At 45.4% G+C, this 26102-nt stretch overlaps 2 protein-coding genes across 13 annotated transcripts in view; both read left to right on the top strand.

Moving 5' to 3' along the window:
• Nucleotides 1–4438, top strand: part of LOC309714360 (NACHT, LRR and PYD domains-containing protein 12-like) — a 29791-nt gene extending 25353 nt beyond the window's left edge. For 10 of the 12 annotated variants that reach the window (XM_082546745.1, XM_082546746.1, XM_082546747.1 and 7 more), the window contains 2 exons: nt 2383–2556; nt 3229–4438. In XM_082546745.1, the coding sequence (XP_082402871.1) occupies nt 2383–2556; nt 3229–3247 (193 nt within the window). In that variant the 3' untranslated portion in view covers nt 3248–4438. Of the gene's footprint in view, nt 1–180; nt 2347–2382; nt 2557–3228 lie in introns of those variants that run through there. The other 2 variants (XM_082546744.1, XM_082546748.1) reach the window with 2 other exon arrangements.
• A 9394-nt stretch (nt 4439–13832) lies between these two features.
• dnah5l (dynein, axonemal, heavy chain 5 like) overlaps nt 13833–26102 on the top strand; it is a 59928-nt gene continuing 47658 nt past the window's right edge. The window contains exons 1-12 of the mRNA XM_082546868.1: nt 13833–14028; nt 15997–16282; nt 16890–17115; nt 17479–17579; nt 19400–19588; nt 19656–19730; nt 19847–19936; nt 22711–22782; nt 22908–23012; nt 24947–25133; nt 25349–25514; nt 26068–26102. The exon at nt 26068–26102 is cut by the window's right edge and continues 59 nt beyond it. Of these exons, the coding sequence (XP_082402994.1) occupies nt 16890–17115; nt 17479–17579; nt 19400–19588; nt 19656–19730; nt 19847–19936; nt 22711–22782; nt 22908–23012; nt 24947–25133; nt 25349–25514; nt 26068–26102 (1246 nt within the window). The 5' untranslated portion in view covers nt 13833–14028; nt 15997–16282. The remainder of the gene's footprint in view (nt 14029–15996; nt 16283–16889; nt 17116–17478; nt 17580–19399; nt 19589–19655; nt 19731–19846; nt 19937–22710; nt 22783–22907; nt 23013–24946; nt 25134–25348; nt 25515–26067) is intronic.

Below are 26102 nucleotides of genomic sequence, written 5' to 3'. Positions count from 1 at the left end.
AGCTGAGCACCCTGCATACCATGTTGTTATGCCGTACGTTAGGATGCTCACCAGCAGCCTCTCCTCCAGGTTGTTCCTCCTGAGCACTCTCAGAAAGTGGAGACGCTGCTGGGCCTTTTTTTAACTGATCCACACTGAGGATCTTCATGGTAAAGTCTGTTTTCTTCTTCTCTGGTTTAGTCCATTGACTGCAGCAGAACAATGTTCACATTTCAAACCTTCAAAGAAGAAAAAAAAATCCTCCACTGGATGATTCACTGTGAAACTCTCAAACTCTTCATTCCACCTTAAAGTCTGTGTGACACTGAACTCCAAAGCAAAATGTACGTTTGCTTTACAGACAGCAGTCCAACACAAACATACACACATCATCCAAACACAGTCCAACATCCAAATCTCCTCCACTGCCAGCATGAATGATGGGAAAGAGAAGGAGGAACACTCTGACATTCAGGGTTAGAATGAGTTTCATGAAGCAGACTGTGAAGATCAAAGCTGCATTAGAAAGCTTACATGAATGAATGAGTGGACAGAAGTGGACAGAGATCATCTGAAGCACTTCAAAGGCTTTAAATCAGCACATTTCTCTTTATTCTTTATCAACTCTGTTAGTTTCTCTCAGTTTTCTGTGGAATGAAGCTAACAGCAGGCTAATAAGATGCTGACCAATAGGTTTCTATTAAAGGTTGTAATTTGTATATGAAAAAGTGCTTTGGCTCAGCAGGGATCAGCTTACAGGTAGAATACAGCTGCTGGATGGGATTAGCATGTCATAGCTATCTACCAAACTGCTAACTGGGGGATTTCAGGCCATCTATGGATCATTTTTGCTAACTGTTTATTCAGCTTAGGCTCACAGGGCTGCAGCCTGTGCCCTAGCTGTCATAGGGCAAGAGGCGTGGTCCACCTGCACAGGTGAGCAGTCCATCACAGGGCCAACAGAGAGAGACAGAGAAGCACTCCCTCACATCCACACCTACAGCCAATGTAGAAGCACCAATGAACCTAAGCAGCATTTCATTGGACTGTGGGAGAACATCCAACCTCCACAGAAAGGCCAACAAGCTTCAACCTACAACCTTCTTGCTTTAAGGCACTAGTGCGAACCACTTTTCCCCATTTCAGCCCAAATCCTGCATCTTCCTGTTTCTGACTCCAGGCCAGCTCCACTAACACTTTCTCATCAGACACTGCCACCTAGTGGAGGAAGTCTTAGTTCCATTTGAAGCTTCAGATTACAGTTAGTTCCTTTACAAAGAGGTGGAGGTGGTGGGGCCACAGCACCATCATCACTGAGTGCCATAGGACACTTAACCTTTGTTTCCATATGCTGGGAACTTCCTGTTGTTCCAAGGAGGACTGGAAAATGTTCCTCACAGCACACTTCAATCATCTCCCTCCCACAGCATCAGGACCAGGGCTTTTTCTCTCTTTGGTCCCACTAAGAGATTTCCACACAAACACCTCATCAGTGGGACTCTCAGAGCTACCAGCCCTTTGCTACAATCACAAAGCTCTTCATTGAAATCAATGATATCAAAGCTGGAATCAAATGAGTCCAAGTCTTCTGCTGATTCAGCATCACATTCATCTTTGCTCCTTGTTCTGCATCCCCACCATGGACTTCATTCCTTTCCAAGCCAGCCTTGAGTGTCCTTTATTCAGCTCGTCCTCTGCTTTACTTTTACACCTGATTTTAGCTGCTTTATCTCTCTTTCAACAGGTTTCTGTGCCTCAATCTTTTTCTTCTCTCCCTCATAACAAGACAGCTTCTTCTGCCTGAGAACATGTTGCAGTGATTTACTAATCCAGGGCTGCTTATTGGGGAAAATACTTCCTGTTTCCAAAGTAATCCCCATTTTCCCCAGAAAGAAATCTCAGTAGAAATCGATGATCTAAGTGAGAACATGAGCCTTTAAAAAGTCCCAGTGGGTGCAGTCAAAGCAGTCCCTCAGTCCCAGTATAGAGTCTTTGGTCCAGACTGGAACTACTGTGTGCCCAGTTTGAGCTCTCTTCAGTCCTGTGACCTGACAGACCCAGAGGGGCCATCACATCACATTTAGAAGCTCCCCTGATGGAGCCACAACACATGTCCAATACTTAGTCTGTCTTGTTGGACCAACTGGAAGAAATGATTCAAGGACTTCGTCACAGAACAGAGATTCAAATCTCCAAAATCCAACTGGCTGCATCAGGACATATAGTCTGAAACTCTGCACAGTTTCCTGTTTGAAGCTGCTTCCTGTTGGCTTCAGCTGTTTGGAGTTTCCATTTTCTAAACTTCTACATTCTGAACCTTCTTCAGCTCTGAACAGATGATGAAACACTGAATGATTTCAAGCACTTTGTCTAATAAACTTACATCTTTCATTCTTTATACAGATTGAGTCTCTGTGGTTTGTCAAAGATCAGCTGTGATTATCTGGCAGCAGCACTGAAGTCCAACCCCTCCCATCTGAGACAGCTGGACCTGAGCTGGAACAACCTGAAGGATCCAGATGTGAAGCAGCTGTCTGATCTTCAGCAGAGTCCAGACTACAGACTGGAGTTTCTGAGGTCAGTAGAGTGATGGAGTGAGTGGGTGGTGCTGTCAGCAGTATTGTACTAAACACAGTCAGTATGAAACAAAGATCCAGTGTTTCCTGTAAAGCTGCAGCTTCTCAGTGAAGCTGTGAGAGGAGAACGGTGACAGGCTTCAGGATTGGACACAAACACTTCCTGTTTCTCACCTTTATGGTCACCATAGTAACGGCTGACACGCTCTGATCAAACGCTGTCAACAGCCAATCAGCTCTCTGAACAAAGCAGCACGCAGACCAATGACTGCATTCTTTAAGTTTAAAGCAGTGAAGAACACAGTCTGTAGGTGAGGAAGAACTTAGTGAGAGCAGATGTTTGGATGGAGTTCCTCCAGTTAACAGCTGGAACCGTCCATCTGGATTGTTGGGCTTGTTGTTGGGGTTCCTACAGAGCTCAGAGTGGACACACCAAGGTTCTTCTAATGAATGAAAGTCCAAACTCAGACTAGGAGTCAAAAACATTTTCATCAACTTCAATAAAAATCCAAAGATTAGAGAAAGTGAAGCAACAATGAGTCCTAGTACAGTCCCAGCACTGACGTCCCTGCTGCTCTTTATACTGGATGTGCTGCATCACTGACTGACAGCTGATGAAGAGTCTCTGGAAACACTCGTTTATCTCCTCTGCTCTTCCTCCTTCTCTCTGCAGGTGGTGGTCATGGCAATAAACAGGACGGTGTGTGTGCTGAGAGAGGAGCAGCTGTGTCCTGATGATCCAGAGAGGTTGAAGCAGCAGCAGCTTGTGTGTAGAGACGCTCTGACTGGGCCATGTTACTGGGAGGTGGAGAGGAGAGCTTCATCCAGCAGTGACTGACAGAGGAATGAAGTGCAGATGACTGTCAGTGCTGCAGAGTGAACTGCTCTGAGAACAGCTCCACTGTCAGACACAATGTAGAGTCCAGCATCAGCCCTGTGTGTCCCTCTGGATCTGACAGGATCATCTTTTTTTTTTTCCTTTTTTTTTTTGCCTGTCCCGTTTGGCTCTGTTGCATCAGAATTGTTGTCTAAAGGCAAAGAAAGATGCCCAACGGATTTACTTTACCAAACTGACCATCCCAGCCTTGCCGTAATGGTCCATTTGATTCACCTTTTATTGTTTATTTTATTTTCACTTACTGAATACGGGACAGACTTGACTGGGGGAAAGAAGGGGAGAAAGAAAGAGGGAAAGAGAAACAGCTGAGAAGAGGGACGGGGGAGAAGGGCAAAAGAGAAAAACCAACAGAACGGGCAGAGGAAAAAAAAAATGCATATATCAATCACCTGGATCACCTGCTGAGAAAGAAAAAAGAAAACAAGCAGAAGAGAACAAGAGTAATAGAATAAACAACATCACAATGATATATGGGAATATGACAGTAAATACTAAATGTTAAACATTATTGTGCAGCACATAAGATCAACAGAACACAGTGTGCTTTGAGGTAGGAGCCAAAAAGGGTGTAGTTTGTGGGTGTGATCACCCGTGTGTACACCTGTGAGCATGGACGCGCTTGTTTTTAAAAGGTTCCTTCATGTAATGATCTGCTAGAGGGTGTGGGGGGGCCACAGCCCCGTCCTCCAGGGCGTGAAGCAGGTGTGGAGGAGATCAAAACTCCAGACATCCAGAGGCCCCCAGAACACAAGAGACCAAGGAAGACCTGGTCTTCCTGTCAGGAAGATCTGACAGGATCATCAGTGTATCTGGACTGCTCTGCTGCTGCTCTGTCCTTCTACAGTCTCTGCACAGTCTCTGTCTCACTCTGGAAAGATTTTACAACTTGTGTATTACAGAACATTAATATTATATTCAAACATGTGATCTTCTCTTTATTTCTGAGTCTTTACCAAATAAAGAAAAACCAAACTAACAAACAGAAGCTGTCGTGTCCTTTTTCACCACATCTGTGAATCTTTTCTGTGTTTCCCTCTTTTCCTCCTTCCTGCAGCTCAATCTTCATCATTCTGTGTCCAGTATATGTGAACATGTCCAAAGCATCTGAGCCTCATGTTTGTGTGAGTTACGCCTGTCGTTGTGTTGTGGTGTATAAATCAGGGGCAGGAGACAGCGCTGGATCTCTGAGTTCTTTACTGTCAATTTCTGCAACATCTGCAATATCTAGAAATGCAAACCTATGAGCTGTGTGTGTTGTGCGTCTGCTCGGCCACCTCTCCTCCGGCCATGCTGGAAGCAGCTGTGTTTGACAGTTTTATCCACTCGACAATAATCGAACAAATTAAATGTTCAAAAATATCAACTTAAGCACTTCAAAGTCAACAAAAAGCTTAAAACAATTAAATAATATTTCAGTGAAATCACCCCACCAGTAAGGAATATACTTTTTTCTCGCATGTCCATCACTCCTACTCTCGTCTGGATTATTTTTTGGTCAGCAGCTCACTGCTGTGTGACATTTCAGACACTGAGATTCATCCTATAGCTGTCAGCGATCATGCTCCTGTATCTTTAACACTAATGCACAAGAATAATACTACGCCAAGTAAAAACTGGAGATTTAATATATCACTACTTAAAGATGAAGACTTTATTAAATACTTTAAAAAGGAATGGACTTCATATTTAGACTTTAATGACACTCCCGGAATATCTGCTTCTGTTCTATGGGAAGCAGGTAAAGCTGTGATGAGAGGTAAAATAATTTCTTTCTCATCACACAAAAAGAAAGAAGAAAACAAAAATATTCAGGAATTAGAAAAAAACATCAAATCACTAGAAGAAGCCTACGCGTCCCACCAAGATCAGGAAACATTGAACAAAATATGCAAAACAAAACTAGAATTAAATGAAACTATTAATAAAAAAAACACAATTCCTTATACAAAGACTTCGCTTGCAGAATTTTGAACACAGTAACAAATCAGGTCGATTTCTAGCTAACCAGTTAAAAATAAATAAAGAAAAAACAACTATATGTGCTGCTAAAGATTTATCGGGGAACACAATATATGATCCTGGAAGAATAAACAACATTTTTAGGGATTTCTATGAAACTTTATACTCACCACAAATAAACCCATCTAAAAATGAAATTGATCAGTTTCTTGACAACGTAACTCTTCCAAAATTACTAGACAGTCAAGCAATGGAATTGGATTCGCCACTGACGCCAAGTGAACTCCAGGAAGCCCTGATAAGTATGCCCAATAATAAGGCTCCAGGTCCAGACGGCTTCCCTGCAGAATTCTACAAAGAATTCTGGACAATTTTGGCACCAGTATTCCACAGCATGTTGCAGGAAATCGAGGAAAAGGGCAGACTACCACCAAATATGAATTCTGCCAACATTAGTCTCCTGCTAAAACCAGGCAAAGACCCTTTATTTCCCTCAAGCTATCATCCAATTTCTCTTTTAAATGTAGACCTTAAAATAATCTGCAAAGCTCTCTCAAAGAGATTAGAGAAAATGACCCCCCTCTTAATTCATCCTGACCAAACTGGTTTCATAAAAGGTCGGCACTCCTCAACAAACACTCGTAGATTACTTAATTTAATAGACTACTCATACGATAAAAACATCGAAACCATAATATTATCTCTAGATGCAGAAAAAGCATTTGACAGAGTTAACTGGAAATTTTTATTCGCAACTTTACACAAATTTGGTTTTGGAAACTCTTTCATAAACTGGATAAGAATATTATACAATTCCCCAACGGCTCGTATCAGAACAAATGACCAGACATCCTCCAGCTTCTGTCTCCTGAGGGGCACCAGACAGGGATGCCCACTCTCCCCCTCACTTTTTGCAATTTTTATCGAACCTCTAGCAGCAGCATTTAGACAGGCTACAACAATTAAGGGCATAAAATGTAAGAACATAGAACATAAAATCAGTCTCTATGCGGATGATGTGTTGCTTTTTCTGCAAAACACACAAACCAACCTCTCTGAGGTAATTACTTTAATAAACTGGTTTTCAAGAGTTTCAGATTATTCAATTAACTGGCCAAAATCTACAGTTCTCCCCATTAACTGCTCCTTCCATAATTCTTCCTCTGCCCCACTGCAATCCGGAAATATTAAATATTTAGGTATTAATATCTCTCCTAAGCTTTCAGACTTAACTAAACTAAACCACATCCCACTTCTAAAGAAAGTAGAAGGCGATCTGACTAGATGGAAATCTTTACCCATATCACTCATGGGAAGGGTCGCCACTATAAAAATGATGATCTTGCCAAAAATAAATTACTTATTTTTGATGATCCCTAACAAACCATCACAAGATTGGTTCAGATCTCTGGATTCATATATTTCCAAATTCCTTTGGAAAGATAAACCCCCGCGTATTAGCTTAAAAACGCTACAAAGAACCAAGGATAGAGGAGGATTAGATCTGCCTAATTTTCACCAATACTTCTTAGCCAACAGGCTTCAGTTCATCTCAGAATGGTTAAAACATACCTTCTTAGATGAGCCCTGGCTAGATGTTGAACAGGCATTATGCAAGGATCTAGAGATTTCAGACCTACCATTTATTAGCTCAAACATCAAAAGACATGAATGCTTTAAAAGTATCAACATCAGCTTTTCTCTAACAGCATGGTGGGAGTTTCTAAAAATAACGGAGTCTTCATTAATCCCATGCAAACGTACACCTATCTGGAATAACCCTGACATATTACAAAACAATAATATGATTAATTTCCCAGAATGGAGTTGTAAAGGAATTAAATACTTAGAACATATATTAGAGGGAACAGAATTTATTCCATTTGACAGACTAGTTGAACAATATGGGATCAACAAGACAAGGTTTTTAGAATATCAACAAATTAAATCCATAGTAAAAAAGAAATTTAACCTCAGTCAAGTTGAATTACAAACACCACTAAGTGCGGCACATTTTCTTACTCTTAAATCCCCCAAATTATTATCTAAAATATACAGAACACTTTCTAAATTAGATGAATCAATATCCCTTCCTACTGCAAAGTGGGAAGCAGATTTATCAGTCAGCTTAGACCAAAACTTCTGGTCTCAGATTTGCTTAAAAACTTTTAAATTAATTAAAAATCCCAGTCTGCAATTAATACAATACAAAATACTTCATAGAGTGCACTATACAGGTCATCGGATGTTCAAGATGGGCTTTACATCTTCCAACAACTGCTCACACTGTCAAGGCAATACACCAGACAATTACATCCACGCTCTTTGGTTCTGTCCACCAGTGCAAAAGTTTTGGCGCGAGATATGTGAAGACTTATCAAAATGTCTGAAATGTAACATTCCAACCTCCCCCTTAGTGTGTTTGTTGGGCAGCTTAGATAATATCACTTCAGAAAAGAATATAGCCCATATGGTTTTCACTGCCCTATGCATAGCCAAGAAAACAGTCCTCATGAACTGGAAAAATAAAAATAATCTTAATTCTAATCAATATAGAAATTATCTATTAGATTACATTAGTCTTGACACAGCCTCTGCCACCACATTAGATCAATTGCTCTGGGCCCCTTTTATCAGCTCCATCACCTAGTGGGGGTGGGGGGTCATAGTTTGGTCCCGCCTTCACTGTTGTGATTGGTGAGGGGGTAGGGACAGGCTTAGGGCGTCGGGGGGTTCCCCGGAGGCATCTTCCTTGGGGGGCTCAACCCGGGGTAGCGGTCACGTCCGGTTGAGGGCTCTGTTGGCTCTCAGGTGACTGTTTCCTCGCGGCTGCGTGCAGCGGGGCTAGGGGAGGGTCTGTGCTGACGGACGCGGGTTACTGACCTGGCAACCTGGCTGCCCCTGGGTGGGTCCGGGATGGGCGTGAGGTTCTGGGGGCGCTCCGTCTCTGGGCTGGGGCCCGGGCCGGGCCTCGGGGGCTCGGGTCCTGATTGGTGTGTTGCCGGGGTTGTGGGCGGGTGGGTGCATGGGGGCCCGGCCCTGGAGCAGGGTGCCGCCGGTGCATCGAGCCGCCTGGGGGGCTCTTCAACTGGTGGGGGGGATGGTCACATCTTGCAGGAGCTTTCTTCTCTCAGGAACTCTCTGCAGGAGGGGGAGATACAGGAGAGGTGGAGGAAGATCTCAGCCTGGGCGTTTACCGTCTTATGTAGTCTGGAAGATGTGTGGTTGGTGGGGTGGGTGCAGTTTTCTCTGTGGTGGGGTTGGGTGGACTGTCCAGGGCTCTGTGGAGCCGGGGGGCGCTACTGCACTGGGCCCCGGTCTGATGGGCCTGGGCCCCCCTTCCCTGGCGGGTCGCGGAGGGTGGGAGTGCCTACTGGGGTCAGCGGGGGAGCTGGCCCCAGGGAGGGGTTACCTGCCCCTCCCTTCCTTCCCTCCCCATCTCCAGCTGCCTCCCTCTTCCCGCTCCTCCACAACCACCCACACATGCAGGGCCTTGGAGTGGGGGTATGTCACCAGGGTGCAGAGGAGGCTACCCCCCCCCCCCTGTCCCCTTCTGGCTGCCTCTGCCTCAATTTTATCCCACAACTTAGACATTCACATTATTCACACTCTCATTACACATACATATAGGATCTTGGGGGTGGGCACAATCACGGAGTCCAAATCACCATCAGGGTGTATACCTCACCCCTGACGTCGTTGCCCACCTCTCAATTTTAAATACACTTAGTCATTGAGGGTTAGCAGGAGGGACTATGCGCTTACCTGCTGCTCCTTGGCAGGTAGCTCCATGCCCTCCTGGGTTTTAATTGCACCTTAGAACACATATGCATCAACACTACAATGAGCGGGTGGAGGGAGGTTTGGAGTCTTCTCCCACCCCCATTCTCTGCGGCCTGCTGGAGCGGGAGGGCTAGTAGGAGGAGTTGGCTGTCCGACTGCGGTCTGGGGTGTGGGGCCTCCCTGCTGCTGCGGAGTCGGGGTGGTCTGCCTCTCCCCACCGCAGGGAAAAGGGAAACACCACCTGGGTCTGGGTGCAATTCCCCCCTCCAGGGGCAAGGGTACCTAGACCCGGTTTGTAGAGTACGCTTGGGGAGTGTGATTGTGTGTACAGCGTCTCTTTATGTCTGTCTCCACGTTGGTTGAGTGTGGAGTGAGTGCATATGAGAGCATGAGGGTGGGAATGGATGTTTGTGTCTGTGTGTGCCTGTATGTCTGTGTCTATATATCAGGTTGGGTATCAGACGCCACCTCTCTGGGGACACCTCAGGCCCTCCAAGGTTTGGAGGCCTATCTCCACCCACCACCACTTCCCCTGCCGGTGGCGGACTCCCTCAGGTGTCGGTGTGTTGGTGGTTCTTTGTGTCTGGGGGTGGGCGTCCGGGTACACACCGGCTCACTCCTTGGCGGCCGCTTGTCGGGGCCTGGGGCCTGGGGCTCGCTCGGGCCCCTTTGGAGGTGGGGTGCCCCCGGCCTCTCGGCCTAGGGCTCGGTCACTCAGGCGCAGCTGGGGGCCGGCGGAGCTCACGGGCGCGTCACTGCAACTCCCCCTGACTTCTGCTCCGCGGCTGCTGGGCGAGCCCTCATCTGGGACTCTCCTCAGCTCTTACTGGGACAGTGGCGCGGCTGCCCCTCTGTTGGTCTTCCATGGTCTCTTGTGTTCTGGGGGCCTCTGGATGTCTGGAGTTTTGATCTCCTCCATACCCGCTTCACACCCTGGAGGACGGGGCTGTGGCCCCCCCACACTCCCTAGCAGATCATTACATGGAGAAACCTTTGGAATGCAAGCATGCTGATCCACACAGGTATGCACACATGGGTATTCACAGACGCGGACTAAAGCTTTCTTGGCTGCTGCCTCAAAGCACACTGTGCGCTGTCTATCTTGCGTGCTGCACAATATCGTTTATTACTTAGTAAATACTGATATCTATGACTAGCTAGTTTATTGTGATGGTGCTTTGTTTTCTCTATTATTATGTTGCTCTTTGTTGTTTGCTGTCTCCTCTGTTTGTTTTTGTTTGTTTGTTTGTTTTTTTTCTCCATACAGGTGACCCAGGAGTTTTTTGGTTTTTTTTTGTCTCTCTTCCCCCCCCTTCTCACCGTCTCTTCTCCCCTTTGGGTTTCTTTCTTTCTCTCCCCCTCTCTCTCTCATTCATTCCCCCTGTCCTATTTATTAAAAAAAAAAAAAAAAAAAAAAAAAAAATGACAAAGGATGAACTGAAGCTCTGCCATCACGTAATGTCGCATACTGCTGTTTCTGATGTCATTTAGAAAAAAAAAAAAAAAAAAAAAAAAAATTTCAGTGAAAAAACAACAGCTCATAAGAGCGATACACAAAATAATACAGAAACCAACAAACACAAGTTATTAAGCAGGATCCATGTTTTTGTCACAAACACTGAATCAGCTGATTCACTCTTTATGTCTCTGAGTTTTGTGATTATAGTTCTGGTTTGTGTGTCTTCACTGTGTCCCACGTCTCCTTACTTTGGACTCTGTGTTTCCTGTTTTACTTTGACAGTCCTGTGTTACTGTTTCCTGTCTCGTGTGTGTAATTGGTCCCAGCTGTGTCTCCCTCCTGTCTCCCGTTCCCTGATTACTAAACTGCGTCCACGCCGCCGGCGCTCCTCTCCACAGCTGGATTCCAGGATTTCAGAGCATCCAGCTGTGGTGAGTGATGGAGACACTTTCTCTGCTCCCTCAGTAATCAGGACAGTTTATTGAACATCAGAGGACATAAAGGACTGTTTTTCACCTGCCCGTCCTGAAGCTGGACATTAAAGACTGCTGGCTTCAAGGACATTAATCCCAGTGTCAGCCAGCCAATAACAGCCTGTGTTTTTCAGCTCTTTAGGAGTCAGAAATGAGAAAGACACAGACTGCTAACCTCTCCCTGCAGCAAATAAGCTCCGCCTCTTCCTTTCCTGTATATGAGTGATTTGATTCTGACACGAGACACAATGAGTTTTCTGTTTATTGTGACTTAAAGCGAGCAGCAAAGACACTAAACTGTGTGTTTCCAGCTGAAGCTGCTGTTTGTGTTGCTCCCACAACACTGTCTAAAACAGTCAGTGAGGAAAACTCAGTTTCTGCTTCCAAGCTCATTGTGAGAGGACACATTGTGTTCCTGCAAGTGCTGATTTTGTCTGCATCCCTGAGTTTAGTGAGCTGCCTCCAAGGACTTGTGAAGCCCAGTGTGTTAAGGCTGCATCTCCCAGATGTTCCCACCTTTCCAGCACAGACGATAAATGTTCCCACAAAGGCTCAAAGACTGTTTTACTTTCTGAGTGTTGGCCTCAGGAGATTGCTCAGTGAGCACTTGAGTGTTTCTGGGACATCGGACACTAACTGGAACTTCAAGTCTGGTTCTGAAGCTGCACATGCAAAGACCGTTTCTGGTTGTAGAGACCTGGCTGTTCCAGGGATTGTAACCTCCCCAGAGGCTGAGCTGCTGACCTCAGCTGACTCTGGAGCCTTGAAGGTAACTAAGTTTGCACCGCTCGGGTGAGTCAGCTGCAACAGCCTCCACAGAGAGCTCACGCAAGCTTACCCAGCCTGCTGAGGATTTTATGCTGCTGCAGCCCAAAAGGCATCCTGAGCTGGCTGACAGCCACCCACAGCTTCAGCTCCCTCAGCCAGGGGTCTCCACACCTGCTGGCCCTTCATCTGCTCCAACTGGGGGCTCCGGAGAGCCGCGCCAGCCATCCATCTCTGCTGGGGCTCCTGTTTGAGAATGTAGGAGTGTAAACTTCAAGTATCTGCTCGGTTTGTCAAGACATCACACATTTGCAAAAGTGCTCCGACGTTTTTGGAGACGTTGTAACGTTGGGTTGTGTTGCGCGGTGGAGAGGAGGCAGCAAAACACCTAGCAGGCTAGTCGGAAGAACACACACCCACGCTGGTATCGATAATCCACGGTGGTTCTTTAATACGCCTTCTTCAACAACCATATACAGTGGGGCAAAAAAGTATTTAGTCAGCCACCGATTGTGCAAGTTCCCCCACTTAAAATGATGACAGAGGTCAGTAATTTGCACCAGAGGTACACTTCAACTGTGAGAGACAGAATGTGAAAAAAAAATCCATGAATCCACATGGTAGGATTTGTAAAGAATTTATTCGTAAATCAGGGTGGAAAATAAGTATTTGGTCACCTCAAACAAGGAAAGTCTCTGGCTCTCACAGACCTGTAACGTCTTCTGTAAGAAGCTTTTCTGTCCCCCACTCGTTACCTGTATGAATGGCACCTGTTTGAACTCATCATCTGTATAAAAGACACCTGTCCACAGCCTCAAACAGTCAGACTCCAAACTCCGCCATGGCCAAGACCAAAGAGCTTTCGAAGGACACCAGGAAAAGTATTGTAGACCTGCACCAGACTGGGAAGAGTGAATCTACAATAGGCAAGCAGCTTGGTGTGAAAAAATCAACTGTGGGAGCAATCATCAGAAAATGGAAGACATACAAGACCACTGATAATCTCCCTCGATCTGGGGCTCCACGCAAGATCTCATCCCGTGGGGTCAAAATGATCATGAGAACGGTGAGCAAAGATCCCAGAACCACACGGGGGGACCTGGTGAATGACCTGCAGAGAGCTGGGACCAAAGTAACAAAGGTCACCATCAGTAACACACTACAACGGCAGGGAATCAAATCCCGCAGTGCCAGACGTGTTCCGCTGCTGAAGCCAGTGCATGTCCAGGCCCGTCTGAAGTTTGCCAGAGAGCACATGGATGATACAGCAGAGGATTGGGAGAATGTCATGTGGTCAGATGAAACCAAAGTAGAACTTTTTGGTATAAACTCAACTCGTCGTGTTTGGAGGAAGAAGAATACTGAGTTGCATCCCAAGAACACCATACCTACTGTGAAGCATGGGGGTGGAAACATCATGCTATGGGGCTGTTTTTCTGCCAAGGGGACAGGACGACTGATCCGTGTTGAGGACAGAATGAATGGGGCCATGTATCGTGAGATTTTGAGCCAAAACCTCCTTCCATCAGTGAGAACTTTGAAGATGAAACGAGGCTGGGTCTTCCAACATGACAATGATCCAAAACACACCGCCCGGGCAACAAAGGAGTGGCTCCGTAAGAAGCATTTGAAAGTCCTGGAGTGGCCTAGCCAGTCTCCAGACCTCAACCCCATAGAAAATCTGTGGCGGGAGTTGAAAGTCCGTGTTGCTCGGCGACAGCCCCAAAACATCACTGCTCTCGAGAAGATCTGCATGGAGGAATGGGCCAAAATACCAGCCACTGTGTGTGCAAACCTGGTAAAGACCTATAGTAAACGTTTGACCTCTGTTATTGCCAACAAAGGTTATGTTACAAAGTATTGAGTTGTATTTTTGTTATTGACCAAATACTTATTTTCCACCCTGATTTACCAATAAATTCTTTACAAATCCTACCATGTGGATTCATGGATTTTTTTTCACATTCTGTCTCTCACAGTTGAAGTGTACCTCTGGTGCAAATTACTGACCTCTGTCATCATTTTAGGTGGGGGAACTTGCACAATCGGTGGCTGACTAAATACTTTTTTGCCCCACTGTAAGTCACTTAGATAACTTAAAAATGTTGTTGTTTGACCTTTTTCAGTATTTTATTTGTATACATAAGATAAGATAAGATAAGATAGAACTTTATTAATCCCTCGGGTGGGTTCCTCTGGGAAATTCGACTTCCAAAAAAAGCACAGCAACGACCGAAGTTACAGTTACAGAACTGTTATATATATATATATATATATATATATATATATATATATATATATACATACACATACACACACACACACACACACACACACATATAAATACAGAGACAAATATAAATAAAATATACGAAGGGGATAAATAGAATAAATAGGAATAAAAAATAAAAATACAAGTGAATTGCACATTTCAAGTATTGAGTCTATTGCACTGTTGACTATTTACAAAAAGTATTGCACAAGGTATTGTACAGTGAGGTGAAGAGGCACTACAGCTTAGTTGTTCCCCCCTCCTTTGTCCTCCTGTCTCCCCTCCCTCTCCCCTCCAGAGAGGAGTTAAACAGTCTGATGGCGTGTGGGACAAAGGAGTTTTTAAGTCTGTTAGTTCTTGTCTTGGGGAGAAGCAACCTGTCACTGAACAGACTCTTCTGGTTGTTTATGGCCGTGTGCAGAGGATGCCCAGCATTGTCCATAATGTCCATCAGTTTCTTTAATGTCCTTTTCTCTGCCACTGTCACCAGAGTGTCCAGCTTCATGCCGACCACAGAGCTAGCCCTCCTGATCAGTTTCTCCAGCCTGGATGAGTCCCTCTTTGCTGTGCTGCTCCCCCAGCACACCACAGCATAGAAAAGTACTCCAGCAACCACCGACTGGTAAAACATCCTCAGGAGCTTCCTGCAGATGTTAAAAGACCTCAGCCTCCTGAGGAAGTACAGTCGGCTTTGGGCTTTTTTATACAGGTGCTCTGTGTTGCATGACCAGTCCAGTTTATTGTCCACCCACAGCCCGAGGTACTTGTACTTGTTGACCACCTCCACCTCCTCCCCCTCTATCTGAACTGGCAGTGGACCTTCTCTGGACCTCCCGAAGTCCACAACCAGTTCCTTAGTCTTTGAGGTGTTGAGTTGCAGGTGGTTTGTGTGACTCCATGCGACAAAGTTCCTCACCAGACTTCTGTACTCCTCTTCCTGATCATCCCAGATACACCCCATGATGGCCGTGTCGTCTGCAAACTTCTGAATGTGGCATAATTCAGAGTTGTAGCAGAAGTCAGAGGTGTACAGGGTGAAGAGAAGAGGGGACAGCACAGTTCCCTGTGGTGCTCCTGTGCTGCTGACCACAGTGTCAGACGTGATGTCCTTCAGCCTGACGTACTGTGGTCTGTCGGTGAGGTAGTCGGAGATCCAAGCCACCAGGCAGGGGTCCACCTCCATCCTGTTCAGTTTTTCTTGAAGCATACAGGGCCGGATGGTATTAAAGGCACTGGAAAAGTCAAGAAACAGGATCCTGACCGCGCCTTTTCCCCCATCCAGGTGTGAGTGGGCTCTGTGTAGGAGGTACAGGATGGCATCCTCCACTCCGACACCCACCTTGTATGCAAACTGTAGTGGGTCCTGGGCATGTTGTACCTGTGGTCGGAGGAGGTTGAGGAAGAGCCGCTCTAGAGTCTTCATAAGATGTGACGTCAGTGCCACCGGTCGGAAGTCATTCAGCTCATTGGGCCGGTTCTTTTTGGGGACCGGGACGATGCAGGATGTCTTCCATAGGGCGGGCACTCTCCCCAGTCGCAGACTGAGGTTGAAGACTCGTTGTAGCGGCTCCCCAAGTTCAGCAGCACACGCCTTAAGCATCCTAGGACACACCTTGTCTGGGCCTGCTGCCTTTCTGGGGCGAAGCTTCCTCAGTTGCCTCCTGACCTGATCCACTGTGACACTGGGAGATGTTTGGGAGGAGGGGAGGGGGGGAGATGTCTTGCTGCTGAGAGAGGGATTGGAGGAGAGGGGTGTCATGGTGTCAGGAAGGGGGGGAAGCGAGGGAGGCAGGAGAGTGGGGAGAGGACTCTGTAGTGAAGGTGAGGGTGAGGTATACATATATATAAATATATATACTGTGTATTTTTATGTCTTTTTGAATCTTCGACATCATTGTAAATGATTTCAGTGGCTGAAATAAATGAATTAACACCCACAGAGGAGGCAGCTTTGTTGTGTGTTTGGTTGCAGAGTCACTAAGAAACACACACAATCCCCCAGCCTGGGTTACCATGGAGACAGTCAAACTTTCATTCACTTCCTGTTTCCACTGTTAGTCTGACTTCACTGGTTGGTCCCAGAGTATCAGAGACTCGTCCTCAGACAGACACACACAGGTGAGTCAGCACAGGTATTATAACCCTGCTGGTTTCTGATCTGATGAAACATCGTCTCATTATTATTACTGAGTCTTGTTTTTATTTGGGAGCTTTATTAACACCACATTTATCTTTATCTGTGGTCTTATGATAGATGATGGCAGCACAGTTTCACAGAAAGATGACACCATCAGTCAAAAAAGGAAATTATTGAAATGAAATGTTTATATTAAACATTAAAAAGAGAAAAAGCTTTGTGTAAAATCTCTTCTTATTTAAAAACTAGCAGCTTTCATTGGTAGCAGGTGAGAAACACGTGGCTGTGTGAATAAAGGAGTTCAGCACATGTGCATCAGAGCGCACAGCAGGGGTAACCTGGACATCTGTGACGGTTATTAATGCACAACTATAGCTGCAGGTTTAAGAGCAGCGCATGCTGCAGTCAGAACTGTTACCCAATGAAAAGATCTGCAGCTTCATGAAGCAGCTGAAAGATCAAACAGTCCAACATTTACAAAGTGCTGTTAGAGGTCCAGCTGAAGCAGTACAGATGTGCTGCTGTCCCACACTCGGTCCAAATGAATGAGCTTTAAAAATTACTGAGAATATTTGAATTGTGACTCAGATGGCAGATCCAGGCTCTCAGCCTCCAGCTGAAACTTCCAGTCCTCCCCCAGCCAGAAGCTCTGATGCTGGGCTGAGAGACTTTGATCCTTCCCTGGATCCAGAAGTCCAGGAGGGAGAAGGAGAACAGGACCTCCTTCCTGACCTGGAGAGGCCTGAGGGAAAGAAAGATGGAGCAGACAGAGCTTTGAACAAATCCAAACCTCCTGAGCTTCACCTCCACAAAGGTGCAGACACTGATGCACAGATTCACATGTGACACCTGCAGCGTCCAGCTTGTGCCGCTGACATTATCTCCACTCTGATACAAGCCTCATTCACTCGCTCACACACGTTCATACAATCACCTTTTCCTCACAGTCATACACATGAATGTAATGAGGGGAACTCGGGTTCACTGTCGTTCCTCAGGATCCTTTGATATGCAGGCTGGAGGCTCTGTGGATGAAACACCGACTGTCTGAAGCACTCTGAAGTCTTCATGATGGACTTCATCCTGATTAACTCTACAATACTTGTTACAGGCCTTTTATATGTAATAATATTCTTTTCCATTAAAGCTCTGAACATTCTCACTCTTTCTGGACCAGGTGTGACAGGTGAAGGACACCGGCCAATAGGAGGACAGAACCTGAGAGCCATTAGTCACATGACTTCAGCTGCTGCTGCCTCACCAACCACTGGCCCCTCGGTGAGTCTAGAGTTCCAGCAGTGACCACAGGAAGTGCACACGTGTGATCTAAAGCTACATGTGGGCCTGTGACTGTCCAGGACAGGCGCTCCTGATCGGGTCTCTCATGGAAAGCTGGTCCCAGGAATTCCTGGAAAATTCCTCCACAAAAGAGACCTGGGAACATAAGTGCAGAGTGACAGAGGTGCTCAGCAGCCCTGCTGTTATATGGCAATAGAACCAGAATAGTCGGCAACCACTTGAGTTAAGTTCGCCAAAGAGATGCGACTCAGACTGACTTCATCATGTTGGCAACGTGTCTGCATTGATAAATTCCAGTTATTCAGAGACAGATTGGGATTGTTTGGAGGATGTAATCGTTTCCTTCAGGGAGCGTGTTGGACGCTCAGTGTCCGGGTGATTAGCTGATGCAACTACTTAGAATCAGTTTGTGAATATGAAGAAAATCAGTCACTGGACAAACTGATTCTTCCTAGTTTCACTCTTGTTTCAGTCCAGTGTGACTGAGGTGGTAAAAAATGATCTGACTTTTAGCCACACAGCTGTCTGCTAGAGAAAAAGCCTTTGTGCACAACTTTCTTAAAGGCAAACGGCACCATGCTCACTGCAGCTGCAGCAAACGCAGCAAAGAGTGAAAGTTGGACTGAGAATGTTGTGACTGTTTCATGAGAAAGAGCAGGAAACAACCATCACACACCCAGACACAGTGCTGGGATTAGAATTAGACTTTAGAGCCAAATGTAGGACAAAAGCTTTAATATGAGAGAGGAAAACCCAACAACAGCCAGAGCATGAAGCTCAAAACTGTACCAAGCACCAAGAAAGCTGACAGGCCTGTGACACGTCAGAGACGCCGTTCAGATCAGAAAGAAGTTGGTTTATTGACAACATGTAAAAAAACAAAAGAATCAACCTTCAGTTTAGAGCGAGTCGACCAATCAGGCACAGCAGCAGCTCTAGAATAAGCAACAGTTTGATGTATTACAAACAACCTTTCATATACACACATACATGTGGCTCATATGCTGTTTAAAAAGGCCTCAAAGACCCAACAGATTACACAAAGTATAAAAATACTTTCATTCAGCTGTGCATGAGACAGAGAGACGACTACAGTTAGTAACATGGACTCACTTTGTTTCAGCCACGACACAAAGTAACACAAAGTAACACAAAGAGCAGAAACATCAACAAGGAGGCAGAGCAGCAGCAACTCTCCATGAGCTGTGAGGCTAACAGCCACCCACACTTCCTGTGATGCATAATGACAACAACATTAACCTGAAGGATGATAACAACAGAAAGAAGTGTAAGCTAACGTTACACAGCGCTCACACAGCGCTGACTGTACAGGCCTCACACAGCTACGACCTGCATCCACAACACCTGATCCTACTGAACACAAACAAGTTAATGATATCTGAGCGATCCAGGGAAGGCTTCCAGGAAGGTGAGGATCCACAGACAGCTCTACAACAGCATCAGGCAGCAACAATGTTACTGATCACTGACTCTTTCATCCTTTATACTCAATCAGAAAGTGCTGTGTTCACATTTGTTTCTGCTGAAATCCAGACACTGAAAATGTTTTAAAGTTTGAATAAACTGACTGAACTTCTCACGAGTCCAACCGTGAGGAACACTTCCCCCCATGACACATCACAGGAGAACGTCTCAGTGGAGGGGGGGCAGGAGCTCAGTTTAGGCAGTCACACTCAGAATCGATGCTCCAGTCAGGGTCAAACGTGGTCCTCAGAAACCTGCAGATGTTTGGCTCTCACTGGTCTCTGCGTCTGTAGACTGAGCTGATGTTTCTCCAGGTGTCTGGTAAAAGGACGATGCTGCTGTCCAATGAGGCGAGGAGAGAAGTAGCCAAACAGGCGAGAGCCGTGAAGGAGGAACGGCGGGCAGCTCTGGATGCCCGACATAAATACCTGATGAGCAGGCTGGCAGACGCCGGCAGCCTGGAGGAGGCGGCGGTGGAAGACGCCATCGTCTCTGATGACAGAGTAAGTTCAGAGACGTGATCCTTCCTCAGAGTTGAACCTTTGAGTCATTAATGTCTGATTCTTCCAGTTCAGTCTGATCCATGAATTCTTTGCTGCAAACGGATCCAAGAAGCTGATTTTCTTCTATCAGGATGTCAAACAGGTAACTTTGACCACATTTCAATGACGGACACATGAAGGTCTGACCGCTCTTCATAATCTGCTGGTTGTTGCACCGTACTTTGTATTCATATCTTTTTATATCTGCCTTTCTCCCAGAGTCTGTCCTCCCGTCAGTCTTCCTTTGTGGACGCATCAAACTCAGCTGTGGCTCAGAGGAAACTCTTCCTCACTACGGGGAACTCTGAGGTTGGCTTCAGCTTTTTATGCTTCGTTAATGTGAGAATCACAGAAAAATGCTGATATGAGTGGAAGGTTCTGCTGGGAAATTGGCAAAGAGCAGATTATTGAACAGCGAGGCAGACAGTTCGTTTCAGTGATGCCAGTTTATTAGAAACGAGGACCGTGGGGCTGCTGGAAGTCAGGACGGCCGTTCTCTGGGTAAACCTGACAGCTGAGGTGGAGAGCAGCATTTATCCACAGACGGCTTCTTCCAATCAAATGTCCTGAACACACCTGAGCTGTTACACAGAAACATGTCTTAAAGCACGAGCCTGGATCAGACTCGAGGACTCAGAGCTGTGTGACGTCACATTGATCCACCTCTCGGGGTTTTTGTGTTCTGATGTATCTGATTTCTCTTTAAGCTCCAAACAATCCCGAGCCTACGATTCATCATTGTCCTGTTCAGAGATGATGAGCCTGAGCGTGTTTGTGTTTCCATGGATCAAACTGTGCTGCTTTGTTTGGTTAACGAGGTGATTAAAGTCTTTGAGCAAACACTGGATGACTGACAGCTGCAGGCTGAACATCAGGAGGTCGAGAGGCCAAAGTCTGAGGAGCTCCACAAACACTTATTCACAGAAAAAAGGACTACAAACATGGAGGAGCAGCAACATGAGCTACAGGCTACATGCTAATAACACTTCCCCTGGATGTGGTTTTAACAGGATCATGAATGATGAAGCATTTAAAGTCAGTTCCAGCCTGAGTCGGTGCCGTGTTGGCAGCTCTGATATGCAGAAACGTTCAAACATGGCACAGGAATAAAAACACTCCTGTGACGTCAGAGTTTATGAATGATGACAAACTGCTGCTTGTTTTTAGAAACGTTGTTGATGCTTCAAATGATCAGGAAATAAAAGCTGAATAGATCCACTTCAAACAGGAGAAGCTTCCCAGTTTGCATCAGCTGGGAAACTCGCTCATATCCAGTGCTGGGCCAGTTACTTTCAAACAGTCATTAAACATTCATTAAGTCATTAATTATAGTTACTAATTACTTCTTCAAAAAAGTAACTTAGTAACTGAGCTACAAGGTTGTAGATGTAATTAATTACTAGGAAAAGTAACTATTGTGTTACTTTAAAAGTAGCCTCTGGGCTCCAGGGTATAATCGGCCATCGTGAACTCCTTTTGTCAGGGTCCTGGGTCGCAGCGTTTTGTGTTTCCTTTTGGTTTCATCTTGTGTTTGCTGTTTATTCTGAGTTTGTGTTAGTTCTTAGGGTTTGGTTCTTATGTTTAGTGCTTCGTGTTTCCTCAGCCCTGCCTGTGTCTGTCCTCTGTGCTCTGTTCCTGTCCTTGTGTTGGAAAACAGTCTGTGTGTTTCCTGTTTTACTTTGAAGGTTTGTGTGTCGTCTTGTGGTTCAGCTGTGCTCCCCTCCTGTGTGTCATCCCCTCATTACCTGCTGTGTATTTATAGTGTGTGTCTGCATGACTCTGTGTGTCTCCACGTCTCTCTGCCTTCTTCGTGTCATCTCTGTGTTTCCCTGCTGCCCTCATGTTTCCTGCTTTGTCTGTTAGTTTGTCCCAGTTTAGCTTGATGTTCGCTTCTTTCCTCACCTTTGTTATTGTCACTGTAAATAAATCTCCACTCGCATCTCCACCGCCGTCTGCATCTCGGGTCCTCGTTCATTCCACCGCACGACTGCTGCCCCAGCCGTGACAGCTGCTGATGTTTCCTCCACATTTACCTTTAAAAACTATTTACTTTGCCTTGTTGGGTCTCATTGTTTTCAGCACAACCTCACGTGTCTGAATCTACACGTATGTTTTCATTTTGACAAACTGTGTTAACACAACTGATCTAAAATCAGACAGAAAACATAAAAAGTTATTTTTACTGTAACAACCACGAACATGTTGAACGAATCATTTTCATAACTTTAAATATAAATGTGAAAATTATGCACAAGTTTTACAAACAACAAAGTTATTTGCAGCCATTTACCTTTTTTTAATAACCATTAAACTATTTCCAGAACAATCAGCTGTTCTTCAATAAGACGCCACAAATTATTTGTGCGACTCCAAAATAATCATTTGTGTCCAGTATAAAGGAGAAGATGACAGCCTGATAGCTGCAGGTCTGACAGCAGCTCATAAGCAGAGAGGTCTCGCTGCTGTCCTCAGACAGTCAACATGAAACTATTGAGGAACAAACACGTTTATATTGTTTATCATGACTCTGGTTTTACTGGCCCATCAACACAGTTTATAAACTGGTATATGTCACCTTGTTGCTTTGTCTGTAAGTGGTCATGTGATTGACCACGACTCCTTTATTCTTCCTCAGTCAAACAGCAGCACTCGTGCCATTGTTTTGCCCCCTGAGCTCCAGCTGTTGTGCCAAAAAGTGATGGTCTGTCTGCGGGAGCACAGCTGCTTAAAGCTGCAGCGCCCAGATTACTTACAGCTACTTCCTGCAGCTGATATAAGCTGCTGTAAGCTGAACACAGCTTCAACCGTCTGTTTGCTGAAACATAGTAACAGACCATATTTTCTTGTTAGTAACTGTAACGGCGTTGTAGCGATAGGAGTAGTAATTAGATTACTCGTTACTGAAAAAAGTAGCGCCGTTACTCCCATCACTGGTAACGAGCAGCCTGCAGAGCTCTCCCCGTCTTTAAAGCCCATGAAAGGTTTTCCTTTGCATGGTGAACTCTGGTGACAGAGTGCAGAGGAAGTGCTCTGTCTGCGTCACGTTAAAGGAACCTGAACTCCATCATGTTCTGTGTTTCCAGCCTTTACTGGGGAAATGTCTGTTCTTCCTGAGAACCACTGAGAAGGCCATAACCACCGCTAACGTGCAGCAGGTCAGTAACTGGTCTGGGTCACCTCCTCACCTGCAACTTTAACAAACTGCACAGACCTCATTGGTTGACTGTGACGTGGATGCAGCCAATCATTCTAATCTTCTGGTGCAACCTGATGTTTCCAGGAAGTGAACTTTGGCGTGTTGGACTGCAGCGGCGCCGGCGGCGTCCTGAACAGTCTGGAAACTCTGCTGACTCACATCATGTTACCTGCTCTCAGGTCGCAGCAGGTAAAACACCTCCATCCATTCAGGCTTTCACTGAGCACAAGAAGGGAGATGTTTTAAGCTTCCAGTGATCACATGACGCCATATATGAAGACTTTGTTGATGGTGGGAAGGAAGAACTCTCTTTAAACAGGAAGAGACTGAAAGCAAAGAAAGGGGAGGGAGGGGCAGCCATGAGGGGTCAATCCTGTGAAGAGAAGCTAGTGTAGGAGAAATCTGCTGTTTCTAGTCCCTGTCAGGACTCTTGCTGCAGCATTTTGGATCAGCTGAAGGCTTTTCAGCGAGTTTTTAGGACTTCCTGATAATAATGAATCACAGTCGTCCAGCCTGGAAGTAATAAATGCATGAACTAGTTTTTCAGCGTCACTCTGAGACAGGATATTTCTAACTGTAGCCCTCATTTACTCAATACCATTAAATAAATGGGCTTTGGGTTCTTTTCCTAGTGTACTCTCGTACGATATTTTTTAAATTAATCTCTTGTTTCTGGGATCAATGAAGCTTATTCCTTAACAGTAGCACTACACGCAGAAATGAACACTAGTGTCTATAGTGCAGTAAATCATGTCATACACCATGTAAAGTAGAGCCTTGCAACCCTCCTTTAATTTACCAAACAATGAAAACAAACTAATAAAACCAAAAAACGCACACAGCAATTTACCCACTGTACACAGGATCTCCACACATACAGTGTAAACCACCAGTGATAAAACAATTATAGTCCCAAACTAAACCTAAAGCCGGCAGAGATAAACCCTACGCTGCAGGCCTGTGTTGCTCCAGTGTAAATCCAAAAGATCTCCCAACCGGAAGTTCTTCACTCAACGAGCAAAACATAAATAAATAAACTCAGTACCTTGTGAAACGTGCAATTCCTACCAGATTAATCCAGGCAACAGGTTGTCTTCAGCTCCTTCAGAAACACTCCGCTCTGAATGCAGCAGCACAAAGATGAGGAAGGTCCGTGATCTCCACCTGCTCCACAAGCTACCTGTTTTAGCTTCCCACGTTGCCAGAGGTACTCTGAGTGACTATCTGGGGTGTGTCCGTCGTTATCCAGTTCGCTAACGATCCTCTGCAGCCTGTTAGGCTCCACAACTTTAGCGAAACAGCAGCCTACAGTAGTCCTTATTAGCGAACGGCTGGGTTAGCCTCACTTTAACTCAATGCGTGCACGGCAGCAAGAAACAAAGCACACAGTCCAGACTCACGCTGAAACTTTACGTGTTGTGTCACTAGCTTACCGACACTGACTTATCTGTCCGAAAAGTCACAACACACTTACTACTAGTAGATAAAAACAAGCTAACTTCTCCGGATGCTCCGTGTAACTCACGCGCCACCGCCCTCTCTCCTCGCGCTCTCTTTTTCCTTCTCCACCCTGTGTTACCTTCACAGACCATATCCCCGTAGGAGATTACAGTTCTCACAAGCAATTCACAATAAAACAAAGATAACTTATTCTAAACAATGCAAACATGTTTTTAATCAGTTGACATGAACTTTGATCTTTTTAATAAACAAGAAAATGTAAATAAATGAACTCTTTGATATTTATATTCTAAGACTTCACTCTTATTTTACTATTTATGCATCTTTTTAACCCGGGTTACGTAACTTTAGAGATGTTGCACAAATGGAAGAAAGCAGTCTTACATATTCGTTTAATATGTGCGTTGAAGGACATGTCCTGGTCAAACATGACTCCAAGGTTCCTCACAGTGTTACTGGAGGCCACACCTTGGGCTTATCTGTAGCTGCTGGTTTCTCTTTGTGGGGTTTGACTGTAGGGCAGCTGTTACATAATGATCCATGAAAAGTCTTATTTGTGTGCAGTGCTCCTCCTGATGCTTTTGGCTGTGAATAAGGTAAAAGGTGAAACAGGAAACACATTAACCTTTGTTGTTATTGCTGACCTTTGACCCTGTGCCCAGTCGTGGGGCTCTGTGCAGGACGGCGCCTCGTGTCCACACGTCCGGTCCTTCCTGTCCTCGGTGGATCAGTTCGTCAGTAATCTGAGCTCAGCCCGACTGAACATGGAGAGAAAGTTCCAGCTGCAGCACGTGGAGCTTCCTGACGCCATCAGCCAGCTGAGCAGCCCTGCAGACTACAGAGCAGCAGGTATGAAGCTCAAGCTGTTCACATCTCACACAAACAATAAGACTGTTGGAAATACAGGAAACATCATTTAAAGCTTTAAAAATCAGCTCTCAGGTAAATCAAACCAGTTTATCTGTGGAAGCTGAAGGAAGCATCTGACCGGAGATGATGGCTTCTTTGAAATAATGAGTCCGTGTTCACGTGTGTTCAGAGGAACTCGTGTGTTTCGCTCTCAGCCAATAACAGTGAGCTGGTGGAGCGTCTGGAGGAGGCGTTGACCCTGTGGACCAATCAAATCAAGCAGGTGCTGACGGAGAGCGAGCAGATGAGGAAAGAGGCCGACGACGCCGGGCCGTCGGCCGAGCTGGAGCACTGGAAGAGCTGCACGGTGACCTTCAACAGGTAGACGCGTCCTCTCAGCTGGATCTCACTTTAAACTCCGTTTATCAAACATGATCTGACGTCTGTGGACAGAAGCTCCTCAGACCTGCAACAGTTTAGTCTCCACTCTGACACTTCAGGACAAAACCACTTTTACACAATATAACTTTCTGTTCTTTCTCTTTCTGCTCTTCGAAGTCGAAATGTTCCAAAATATTCACGTGTTTGTTTGTTTGTTTAATAGTTTTTAACCCTTTCATGCATGAATTATGACGACATCAATCAGGATTCTTTCTTTAGTATTTTTATTCATCTTTAGGGATGAAAAAAGATTTTTGAACTTCATTTTTTTAAACGTATTTTTTCCATCTTGGTTTGAAGAAATGTTTTGTGCACTTACACTGGCTGACCAGTAGGTGGCAGGTACGGAGCGACACATCAGAGTCCAATGTAGAGTTTATGTGCAAGTACGACATCAACACTGACACGAATACAAGCAAACAGCCTTTGAACAGCTGTAACTGTGTGTGTGTGTGTGTGTGTGTGTGTGTGTGTGTGTGTGTGTGTGTGTCAGTCTGCTGGAGGAGGTGAAGGGCTCTCAGGTGAGGA

The sequence above is a fragment of the Aulonocara stuartgranti genome (genome assembly GCF_965226115.1).
Source record: "Aulonocara stuartgranti genome assembly, chromosome: 9".
In the NCBI taxonomy this organism is placed as follows: Eukaryota; Metazoa; Chordata; class Actinopteri; order Cichliformes; family Cichlidae; genus Aulonocara; species Aulonocara stuartgranti.
The sequence above is the reverse complement of the archived record's forward strand: the minus strand, read 5'-3'. Positions and strand labels throughout refer to the sequence as shown.